The sequence below is a fragment of the Callospermophilus lateralis genome, unplaced genomic scaffold, assembly GCF_048772815.1.
Source record: "Callospermophilus lateralis isolate mCalLat2 unplaced genomic scaffold, mCalLat2.hap1 Scaffold_94, whole genome shotgun sequence".
In the NCBI taxonomy this organism is placed as follows: Eukaryota; Metazoa; Chordata; class Mammalia; order Rodentia; family Sciuridae; genus Callospermophilus; species Callospermophilus lateralis.
Window position 1 is genome coordinate 3,314,472 of NW_027517559.1, and position 13,130 is coordinate 3,327,601.

The 13,130-nt window shown below is 34.2% G+C and overlaps 1 protein-coding gene across 1 annotated transcript in view; it reads left to right on the forward strand.

The window, feature by feature from the left end:
• Nucleotides 1–13,130, forward strand: part of LOC143641287 (roundabout homolog 2-like) — a 91,493-nt gene that overhangs the window by 45,903 nt on the left and 32,460 nt on the right. The window contains 2 exon segments of the mRNA XM_077108564.1: nucleotides 2,021–2,281; nucleotides 5,492–5,697. Coding sequence (XP_076964679.1) covers nucleotides 2,021–2,281; nucleotides 5,492–5,697 — 467 coding nt within the window.

Sequence of the window (13,130 nt, forward strand, 5' to 3'; positions counted from 1 at the left end):
TCTTTCACTTACCAAGGTGCATTTATGTTTTCTCCATGTCTTTTTATGACTTGAAGCCCAATTCTTTTAAACATTGAATAATATTCCATTGTCTGGATGTATCTGTTTATTTATTCAACTTCTGGGGATATCTTAGCTACTTCCAAATTTTGGCAATTATAAATAAAACTGCTATACATGTCCACATGCAGGTTTTTATGATATATTCAGTTTTTAACAAAATGATTAAAATGTTACTCAAGTGAAGATATTCAACTTACAGTGGATCTATATGAGTTACAGTTTTTTTTTATAAGGGAGATCAAGACTAGTTATGCATAGCTGTGATATGGATAGTTAATTCTAATTTTAGGTACTAAGCACTAGCAATGGAGAAGAGTATTAAATAGTTCTTGGACTTAAGGATCTCACAGAATAATAGGACAAAAGAGACAGAGACAAATAATCCCAATATAACATGGGTAGTTCCACAATGTAGGTATTATAAAATTCTAATCAGTTGTATATGGAAATGGTAGAGAAGGTTCCACAAAACTAACCACCTTTGAGGTGACCAGGAACCCACAGGCAGATAGATGATTTGAGAACAGTCATACGCAGACCCAGAGTTTAGGAAAAATTAGAAAATAGGCTGATGTTGGGGAAATAGTGAGAAACAGGGCTAAAATAACAGATTAATCCATTGGGGAAGGATCTTTTAAGCCAGCTAATGAGTTTTGACTTTTCTCATATTAGTTATGATCGTAAGTGTAGGTGTGATGTGAATTAACATCCTGTTGCCTGCATTAAAGATAGGGTGGAAAAGAAGAAAAGAGAATCAGAAAGCTACTGAACTATTTTATAGAAGGTGACTGATCAATAATTATGGAAGAGGAGATGTAGGAGGCAGATTCAGGAGATATTTAAGATGTTGAATTAAGAAAACAATTAAATCCTGTATTATTCTTATCTTATACTTAAAAATCTATAAAAAAGTATATTAGGACTTATTTGATTTCTGAAAACATTAGGGTTACAGAAAAAGTATAAGTAGAAATTCTGCTTATTTTGTACCACAACAAAAACATATTCCTGGTCATATTACGGTCATATTCCTGGACCATAATCCCGTTTCTAGATGTAATTTGAACATGAAATATAAGTATTTAAAATAATTGTATTTTGTGCACTTAAAATATGTCAATGAAGTTTATTTCATATTAAATATTTTACTACAATAAAACAATTTTTTAAAAAATATATATTTTGTAGGGCAAGGTTTTGAACTTCTGTTTTCTGGTTTGAATTTAACACTCAATGTAAGAAGAAGCATTTGATTTTACTGATAAAAATAAGGGAAATAAACTAATATTGAGTATAATTTGTGTCATGAAGTCTTATGACTGGAATATCAAATAGAAAGGTTGTCATAAGTCTAGAATAAAAGCAAATCAAGGGGCTGGGGATGTGGCTCAAGTGGTAGCGCCCCCGTCTGGCATGCGTGCGGCCCGGGTTCGATCCTCAGCACCACATACAAACAAAGATGTTGTGTCTGCCAAAAACTAAGAAATAAAATATTAAAATTCTCTCTCTCTCTCTCTCTCTCTCTCTCCTCACTCTCTCTTTAAAAAAAAGCAAATCAAGTTCTCTGATACTTCTTATATGGTCAGTCAGCTCTATTGATGTATTCTGCTGGTGCATAAGAGAAGGAAGCAGTTAAGTCTACAAGCACTAAATTCATTAATTGTCTTTAATTAGCAATTTGGTGTTTCCACATGAGTAACTTTGTTGGGAAGTTATTGCTTTTTGTAACTGTGGGGTAACAATTAGCGAAAAAGATCTTTAAATAATAAATTGAGATACTGAGATAACAGTTGTAATTACAATTTCAAATTAGGTGATTTACTATAGTAGCATTGACAATGTGATCAGGATGAAGTAAACTGAGAGAACATTTTAGACACCGTGTGGTTGCTGTTTATTGTCAGTGTAGCCATTTTTGTTTGTCTATTAATGTGCATTTTTCCTCATCTAATTTCAGCTATGACAGTGATAGTTGGTGCCCACCATTACCAGTACAAACATACTTACACCAGGGTATGGAACATGGACTGGAAGAAGATGATGATCGGGTCCCAACTCCACCTGTTTGAGGCGTGGCTTCCTCTCCTGCTATCTCTTTTGGACAACAGTCTACTGCCACTCTTACTCCATCTCCACGGGTAGAGATGCAACCCATGCTGCAGGCTCACCTGGATGAACTGACAAGGGCATATCAGTTTGATATAGCAAAACAAACATGGTAAATATATTCACTGAGTCAAGGGATCCATGTTTTCTGCACATGGAAATGCCCTTTTATATAAATTCACAAGACATATTCATAAAACTATACACATGGGGACAAAATTTTGATTTTGTATACTCGTTAATCATTTAGAAAATGATTTAACTACTACAGAAATGTTAATTTGACCAAAGTCGCATAGCTAGTTGGAGACTAAGCTAGAGCAAGAATTCAGGTCTGCTGAAATTCAGTCTAAAGTGCTATTTGGCTACAGTGGAATCTTCTAATTTACAACTGATTTAGCTTCAATTAGCTTATCCTTGAACTCACTTTTAATGCCATGATGAAGGACTCCTTTTGGATTCTTCAAAATGCCTGTGATTAATTCTGCATGTGGTTGTGAATATGTAAATCCAAGCTTCTGCAAATCACTTATGGTCAGTGTCAGTTATTAAAAGACCCTCTTTGGGCAGAATTAAACAAATCAGAAAAATAACAAATGTACTAACAGAAAATGCATTTTTTAAAATCATAAAGAATAGATTAAAAACCCAAATTTCATTTTTTTTCTTTTGGTACCAAGGATTGAACCCAGGGTCACTTAACCACTAAACCACATGCTCAGCTGCCCCCCTCACCCACACCTCAGACAGGTTGTCTCTAAGTTTCTTAGGGCCTCACTAAATTGGTGTCTTTGAATTTGTGATCCTCCTGCCTCAGCTTTCTGAACCACTGGGATTACATGCCTGTGCCACCACACCAGGATCTATAGGTTTTTCTTCTAATTATTAAAAAACTTTCATAAATTATAGATGCAATTCATATACGTATCTTGTACAAATATGGTAGATCATAATTTTATAGGGTTGGTTGTTTTTTCCAATGTTTTTCTCTCAGATAGTGATATATAGGCCTGCACCCTTGAAAACAAAATCTCTGTGACATTCTTTGAATTATGTTCTCTTGATTTATACCCTGTGCTTGAAATCATGGTAGCTTTTTTAAAAGATAATATTATCTTTCTTTTTATGGGAGGGTAATTCTAGCTACTAGAGTAAGTTGATTATGAGATGACTCTTATTCTCAGTGTTAATTGACTATTTTTAAAATATAACAGCTATATTAAAATATAACATAGTTAACTATACATACAAAGAGATTCTCAAACAGGTATGTCACTTAAAGCTGTATAAACATGCTCTTTCCTTAGGATAAGAGGGTCTTGAACATTTTCTCATTTTTTCTAAAGATTAAAGACAACCTCCTGTTACACATAATTATTTTATGATACATCACTGGTTAAAATGAAGCCAATTACTTAAAGAGTGATAGGATTCTCTCAAGGTTAACTGGTGAAATCACAACTTTAAGTCATTTGAAGCAGAGACTTTGGCTCAGGGGTTCTCAAATTTGTGTGTGTTTTGAAATCATATGGAGAACTTTAAAATATATTGGTCCTAAGTCCCACCTCTAGGCAGGTTCTGATTCCATACTCTGAGCTTTGACTGAGGACAGCCCAAGTTGGGGCAGTTACCATGGAGGTGAACCTGCTTCCTATCTGCATAACTATGGGCAACTTGCTTACCACTTGCATGCTATAGTTAATGTGTTTAAAATGATGTCAGAAATAATAGCTCATGTATAAAATGAAAGGACAGTCCTCACACCACTCTAATTTCTGATAAAAAATACAAATATCAGGGTCCTGAGACCACACTGAAATTCAAGAATTCACTAGAAGAATTTATAGAAATCTATTATTCTCAAAGACATAGTTAACTTCTGTAAAAACATATAAAGTCAGCAAAGAGAAGAGTTATGAGGCAGAGTCTAGAAAAATCCCCAAAGCAGAGCTTCTTGTTGTTTCTTCCAATTGGAGTCAAGGACAGCACTACTTTCCCTTAAGTGTGACGATACACAGGGGATATTGCCAGACTTGGAAATGAGTTTCAAAAGACAACAGTAAAAGAACATAACACTTACTCTTTAGTCTTGCTTAAATAGAAGGGGTATTTAAGATACTTTTGAATGACAGCAATGAAAAGACTCTGTTAAAACTTGTAGTACATTTGCTTTTAAATTACATTAAGAAACAACATTGCTGACGGCTGCAGTGGCGCACACCTATAATCCTAGTAGCTCTGGAGGCTGAGGTAGGAGGATTTTGAGTTCAGAGCCAGCCTCAGCAATGGTGAGGCATTAATCAACTCAGTGAGACCCTGTCTGTAAATAAAATACAAAATAGGGCTGGGGATGTGGCTCAGTAATTGTGCATCCCTGGGTTCAATCTTGGTACTTCCCCCAAAAAAGAAAGGAAGGAAGAAAGGAAGGAAGGAAGGAAGGAAGGAAGGAAGGGACGGAGGAAGGGAGGAAGGAATAAAGGAAAGAAGAAAGAAAATAACATTGCAGTGCTTTTGCTTAGCATTTTGTAGGTGTCCAGTTGCACATTATTTAGCCACCTTATTTGATAAATTTAAGTTTTACTTGAATATGTTTCAAAACTGTGATGGTAATTATAAGATTCTATTTATCTAATGAAGGTTGAGATTAAAATTATTTACTCATTGCAAAGGGTTTATCTAACACATCTTTTGTTCTAAACACAGAATACTAGGGTGAATTGTTTCTGCCTTGGAGAAGTTCAAGATTTTGGTGGCTGAGATAGATGCACAACTAGGTAGATAGAGCAGAAGATACTTGCCCTAACTGGGGCAAATGAAAATACTACTCAGCCTGCTCTGAGAGGGTCATGCAAAAAGAAATCCTCCTAAGTCCAGAAATGTGTTGAAGATGGAAGAGAAGGAACATTAGGCATTCCAGTGACATCTTAAGTGCTAGCAGGCCGCATGGGTGGGTTACACAAAAACTGGAAACAAAATAATATGTATATGTATATATGTATGGGTATATATATTATTTTTTGAAAAGGTAAATTTAAATAGTCTTGTGACAAGTATTTTCATTCTGTTTTTGATGACTTATCTATACAAAATATATGTTTATATCACTAGAATAATTCTTAAATTTATGTGGTTGTTGGTAAGGCATATGCCCAGAGACCTATTGTCTCTATTGATGTGTATGTAATAAAGCATTGTAAACTCCAAAATTATTAATGCAAAAGAAGAATACTGTTACCATAGCATGCCATTTAATTCTTATTACAATGTTTTTGAATGTTAATGGACTGCTTTTCCCATTTTATTGTTTCCATTTGAATTCTAGGCACATTCAAAGCAATAATCCACCCCCACAGCCCCCAGTTCCACCATTAGGTTATGTGTCAGGAGCCTTGATTTCTGACTTGGAAACAGATGTTCCAGATGATGATGCTGATGATGAAGAGGAAGCTTTAGAAATCCCCAGGCCCCTGAGAGCACTAGACCAGACACCCGGATTCAGTATGGACAATATAGACAGTTCTGTGACAGGTAATGGAACTGATTTAATATGAATAACTGACCTATTTGCAATATTGAAATGCATCAAAAATCAAGTACTTTCTTACTTTCTTATGTAAGATTTATTCCACTCCATCTATTTCTGTAACATTTTAAATATGTTAATGTTAAACACAAAATTCAAAAAGGATTTGGAAATACTTTTGCTTTGCTGCAAAAATGATAAGAAAATTCATGAATTTTAAAAAGCTTTAAAGACATGAAAGAAAACTCAATTATAGTCATGGCTTTAATGAAAAGTTCACTGTGCTAGGGAACCAAGTCTATTACATAAAAAAAAAAATAAAAAAAAAAACTTTTAGAAATGATATATTTTGTATATCAGGAGGAACATACAAAATGAATGCAATCTTAAAATGCTTCTTGATATTTCACACTATAAAACCATTCACTGATGAAAATAAGCAAGTCTTCAGAAAAAGACTCTTCAGTTGCACAAGGTATTATTTTTAGAGTGGAAAATGCATAGTGAGATAAACCATGCATTTATGCATTTTATAGTGTAGAATCCAACAACTTCCCCTCTTCCAAGAAGTATATTTATTTTGACTTACTTACTCCTCTGGCTTCTGCTTGCCTTGTTCACCAAGTGAAAGACTTCAGTTGGTACCCTCCTCTGATGATTCCAGGACTGATGTGTAACCTATGTCCAACAATTTCAATTGGAAATTTTAAAATCTTAATATGTACACAATATATATGGTGAAAAGTAAAAATTCAGTATTTCTGTTCACATAGTTATACATTCTTTGATACACAGGCACACACACAAAAAATGCCTTTTACAAAATTATGAAGACCTAGCTACTCCATACTAAGCCTGGTCTTTGCATTTCTTTAGGATTTCTAAGGAAACTACACATATCTGTATTTTCCTGGATGACAACTTTCATCCTAGAAAGCATCTTATCACAGTCTTAATTTACTTTTAATCCAACAGTTTCCGAATTCCACAGACTTTGTGTTCCATATTAGTTCTGCAAACACAAATGGAAACTGGTTTAGTGCTGAGAAAACATAAGTGCCTTCACTTTTTCTGTACAGCCCTCTCTGCATGAGGAAGTGCATGATGCATGAGTCCACTATTCGGTTTTCCTTCTTGCTTGATGGATGGTCAGCTTGCCAGTCAAATTAAGATTTAAGAACTGCAGATATACTGGTGTGATTTGAAACCCAGATCCAACCCACAGTGACAGAGCAAAAGTTAAAATCTTTGAATTCAGAGAGCTGACTTATTAGGGCACTATTATGTTAAGCCTCTTTGCCTGAATTTCTAGCATAATCTCCTTAAGGGTAAAATTCTGCATATTTTTGCATATTTCACTAATGATACTGAACTCTTTTTTTCCTTTAGGAATGCAGTAAAAATGTGCAATAATGATGAAAAAAAGTCAGCTATGCTGATGTAGTTCTTTTATTAAATACTATAATTAGAAAGATGATAAATGTATCTATAAATTGGGAGAACACCACCCTGCACTTTTACATACACACCTGTCAGGAACAAGTAAGGATGTCTAAAGTAGTCCACTGGTTAAGATGTCAAGTTTAAACATCTTAAGTAACCTGCATTTCTCCTGTTGGTAATATAATGTTAATTCCAAATGAAGCTCTTATTGCTAAGAAAAGAAAGTCTAAATTTCCCTACTTGAATTCACTGCTTAATTACTTCTGAATATAGAAACCTCAGGGTGTTTAGGCATGAATTCCACAATGCACTTATCCTATGAATAATACATCTCCTTAGCAGAAGTTGTACTTTACACTTAAGCAACTTAAGCACCTCCCCCATACACATTTTTTTTGTCTTTCCATGCACCAATGACTTTGAGGAGAAAGTTTGATCAAAGATTTGATTTGCCTTCCAGGGTGTGTTGTGTGTCTATGTGTATGTGTGTAGGAAGTGTGAATGAGTATATGTAGGTATTAGTGTGGCCATAGGGGATGTGAGTATTAGTGTATGTACATATGTAGGGTGTAGAGTGCATGAGTATAAATGTGTGTGAGAACAAGGAAGATTGAAAGTGCATATACAGTGTGAGTGTGAATGGGGTGTGCACATCTATACAGGGTATGTGCATGTATTACACAGTTTTCAATTCTATACAGTTTGTGAACATGTGTGTAAAGTGTATGTTATACATGTGTGTATGAAAGACAAGGCACAATGTGTGTGGAATATGTGTGAGTCTATGTAGCGAGTGAATGTATTTGTGTGTGAGGGAGAGCAACTAGGATGTACATGTAATTGTGTGTGTACACATGCCTGTACATATGCTCAGGTGGATGTTTATGTGGACCAAATGTAATCAAAACCAACGTGCTAATGAATATTGTTCTAATGATGTTCTCAGGTTTTGTTCAGCTATAAGGCTACTTTAATAGTGCTAATAGAGATAGGCCATAATACACATACTCCTTCAATGAGCTTTGGAGACTAGAGGACTCTGAACTTACCGTCAGTTTCTTAGAGTTCTAAACTCGCCTGTGGTGTAAATTAATCTTTACTTTCAACTGAAATTCCCTTATATTGTCATTTTCATGAAGCAAATGACCATTTTTATTAAATAGAACTAACAATTTCCATTCCTGGAGACTCTAAAGCCATCCAGAATGGATGTAACACTGGGTAACACAGTAACACTGGGTGGGCTGAAAGTCTTTATGTAAAATTTCACATTTTACTTGGCTGAATTGTACTCCCAACTGCCAGCATAGGGAATACCAGCCACTAACAGTCTTATACATTAACTCCAAATATTTTCATAGCAAGTATGTAGTTTGTGAATGGCTACTTAAATCTTGAAAGGATCATCAAGAATGAAAAAGAACAAAAAGAAACGAAAATATCAATAATTCCACATCCCATGATCTTAGTAATGGTAATATGTATTTGCAAGTCTCCTGTTTCATGTATTTATTCCCTAAACAAACATTTATTTTAAGCCCATGACTTCTAGTCACTTGAATAAACATTTAGATTTAATAATAGCAACAACCAAACAGCAATAATAATAATAAAGTAGAAAACCTAGCTCCTAGTCAATGCATGATACCCTTCTAAGCAGTGGCTTGTTTTTTCCTATGGCTGGCTGAGCTAAGAATGGATTTAAATGTTAGAGTTTGTAAAGAAACAAGATGTAAGTATGAAATCAGAACTAAAGAATGCATGACAGAACTATAGAATGGAGAAGCCTAAATTATTTGGTTTCTTACATTTGTAGAAAGAACTCCTTGCCCTGATGTAAAGTTTTACCATCTACTAACTCATTTAATCCTCATAACCTCATTATTATTGTTGTTGTTCTCATTTTATAGCTAAAGAAATTGAGTCACAGAAGGATTTACATCCTTTTTGAAGGTTATCTACCAGATAAGTGGCAGAAGAATGAACAAAATCAATCAGTTTTACTTTAAAGATAAATTACTATGATCTCTGCCCTGGAAATGCCCAGTTCATTCTAATCCTCAGAATTAGCATATTGAAGAGGAAAATAATGTTCTGGTTTTTTTTTACTTCTCTCTCTCTCTCTCTCTCTCTGTGTGTGTGTGTGTGTTGAGAGGAATAAGTATGTATTTATAAAAATAAAATATGCATTTTATCACTGGAAACATTAATCCTTTCCCACAATGTGCTTAATTTTGATAAAAATATTGAATTTGATATGACTTTTATTATTTATTCTTCTCATATTTATCTCTGTGTGCAGTTACCTTTTTCTAATAAAATTAAAATCCATTAGCTCTTTTGGAAGGAATATTATTTTTATAATTTTTATTTTAATTTGTGCTTAATACTATTTGGTTGTAATAATGTACATTTTTTTAAGTTTCATACCATCACACTGCATTTGGGACTAAGCAATGTCTATGCAACATTGTCTTGGGAAATATGGACTGTTTCTTCCTCAGTGTTCAACTTGTCAGCTTTGCTCTCTGAGTACCAGGGAGGGGCAAGATTTCAAGATTTCTTTCTCTAACTTCCAAAAGGTGGTGGGAGTCAAGGATAAGTGTTTCCTGAATTTAATGACACCACCATGAAAACAAACCAAGGCAAGAGGAGAGTGGGAGAGGACAATGTCCTGAACATGTAGTCAAGATTCTAACTGCCTCACTGATTACAAAAAGACCCAGATTGAGTGTTGTAAAGTGAAACGAATAAAATTTTCCTTGCCTGTTGGATCCCACATGAACACTACAGCTGAAAGGAAATTGTGGCCCTGTATTTTCCACTTTATATCTTTGGAGGTTTTTACTGGAACTCCCATACCAGATGAGTATGAAAGTAATAAAACCAGACATCCTCACCATCTGACCTGAGCACACAGCTTTTGGGTCCTTGGACTCGGGAAAGTTTGATCTGACAGATGGTGAAGCCTAATGGCCTAACAATTTCTCTCCCTCACACACAAATACACTCACTCCCTACTCAGACTCACACACACTCCACACACTTGCCACACTTTGCTTCTGCTACAAAAGCATAGTAATTGAGTATTAAGGCAAATTCCAGGAATAATGCTAAAATTAAGGAAATCATTATCTGATGTCTTTAAAAAGAAATTAAATATATACTTTGGAATTTAATGGATAAGAAAAGTGCATATTTTATGCACAATATTTTGAGATGAGTTAACAAGTATTATATGAACCAAGGGAAGAGATTTTTTAATTGCTTATTTTGCTTTTCCTATATGACACATTTCTCTCCCTTCCTCCCTCCCTCTCTCCCACTCCCTCCCACATTCACCCATGCCTTTCTCTCTCTGGAATATAGGTGGGACTATTGTATATTCAGACATTTGAGTGTAAAAAGAATTTCCAGAGACTTGAAATATTTCTCTGCCTCTAAACAGAAGTCAATATTTGGATTGATTTGATCAAAGACATTTAGAGTTGAAGATTTTACTTAGCAGGTAATTAGGCAATGAGAACTTCATAGAAAAAATTTCAGGATTAAATATTGGCTCAAAAAATGGGGGAACATTAGTTTTTGTATCTCATAAAAATGGTAATGCAACAATTATCAGGGTCATATTAGAAAGCACAGACTTTACTCTAGCTTAATGGATCTAAGGATAAGCATTTATCAGCAAGGAAGGATTTAGCATATAACGACATGTAAATGAATTGATGACTGATCATAAATTAATTTTAGTGCTGAAGATGTAATAGAGACACAGCAAGATGCCACTTTATCATGGTATTTTATGTTCAATAACATTTGAGCAACGACTTAATGTCCTGTGTGCATTTTTTCTTTAACAACTTGAATACATTTGAGATATTTTTTGACCTTTCAGTAATTTTAAAGCTGAGAAATTTGGAAAGATTGAGAACATAAACACAAATAAATTTCTCTATAGGACATAAATTCATTTTTCATTAAGTGTTTAAGTATGTATTGATTATGTTTGGGGCTATAATGTGTCAAATGAATACAAAACTCATATAATTTGTAAGAATCTCTGGCTGAACTCCTTTTACCTGGTGTTCACTTTTATTTTCATGTTTATGCTTACATTTTAAAAAAAAAAACTGTTACCACTAAATGACTTCCTTTTTAATTGATGAGTTACTCTTTTTTGTTTTCTTTCAATTACTGTCTTTTTTCCTCCCCCTTTTCTCTTCCTCCTCAAGGATTTCTACCCTTCTCCTCCTTCTTTCCCTACTCTCTTTAATAATTGTTTGCCTGAATCTTCAGATCATTGTTGATGTTCAAATCAAAAGTAAGAGGAAAAATTGTAATGACTGAGAGGTAAAATCAATAAATGTTAAAAATTTTAACGATTTTATGGTAGGAACTTTAACATATGTTATAGACCTTTTTGTTCATACAATATAACTAAACTGCTTTAAAATTGTCCTACGAAGGTACTAATTCTATGTATCTTATCCCCAATTCAGAGGAAAGTTGAAGACTTACCAGAAAGGCAGAGTAATGAAGGAACAGGAATTATCGATTTCTTTCTGTTTATATTGGTTGCAATCTATTGAAGCAACTAACTTAACTTCTCTCTTTCACTTGGGATCATTAGTGTTCTCATTGCCTAATATGGCCAAATAGCTATAGTATATTTGTCTTTAACTCTAAAGTCATCTGTCTAGTCGCTTTGCTCTTATTGGAAGTACAAGTAAAAGAATAGCTAATGTTGTCTCTTTATCAACCAATACCCACTTGATGTCCTGCCTTCCAGGCCACTCTCTCTTCCCAGAGAAGGGAGTCGGTGAGCATCAGGAAAAGCTTCAGGAACAAATAAAAAATAAATTCATTTTTAAATGAATTTAAATATGTTTAAATATTTCTTGATTATGTTTGAGGCCATATTGTGTCAAATTAAAGCTTGAAAGATTGAGAGAAATCAGAGCAAACACAAAAGTAGGAAAGTTGCTGATCTGTTTAGGGTAAGGCAGATGCATGTATGGAAATCCTCTTGTGTGGGACTCACTTTCACAGGGCGATAACAGTTTATTTGGGGGGAAAGTTGGGAAGTCTTACAAGATGGGATTTCTTTGGTAACATTGCTGTGATGGGAGATTTATTTCTAAATTTTGCAGATTCAGAAACTAAATTTGTCAATATTCTAGATCCTCAGAGTAGAACCACACAGCAGGCAGAGTAGACTCAATTTCTTGGCTGATCATAGTGGATAGAAGTGGAATAAGAAAATTTTAAAAGAATAACAACAAAAATAAGAGCTTGGGCTAAGTGCATTGGGATGGGTGAATCTCAATAGAGATGTCACATATACACACACAAATAAATTGCCACTTGCCACTTAATGATATTTAGCATCTTCATTGGAAGACAATATTGCTTAACCTTGATATTCAAAAATATCAAAGCCTAACCAAGATGTACATCATATGAACTTTATTATATAATATATATCCTAATTTATATAATAAAAATTATATAGTACAATTTTTACTTTCTTACTTGAAGACGTTATTGCTTTTCCCATGGTTCCAAAGTAATCAACAAATATTCACTAATTTGTTTAATAAATTTTCTGAGGATGCTTGTAAGAACATTCTTTTTGCAACTAAAGAAAGGTCATTGCTAAGAAATTGTACATCAAATATAATCACTCAAAGAATTTACAGTGAATAAAAAAACAATAAATGCATTTAATTCCATATGCCCACTGTTCATTGAATTCCTACTGTTCAGTGACCCTGTACAAGAAATACTGAAGTGAAGAAGAGATAGTTCTTAATGTCAAGAGTTTTATTTCCTGGAACAGGAAAAATACATACAATATACAAAATATAGGGAGACAGGTGATAGACTACTGCATGCACAATGTTTTCACAACAAAGGAGGGAGTCACCCTAATAGAATGTTGAAGGTAGAACCCAGGTGATAAAGATGGTATTTTATTTGAACTTTAAAGTTTGGC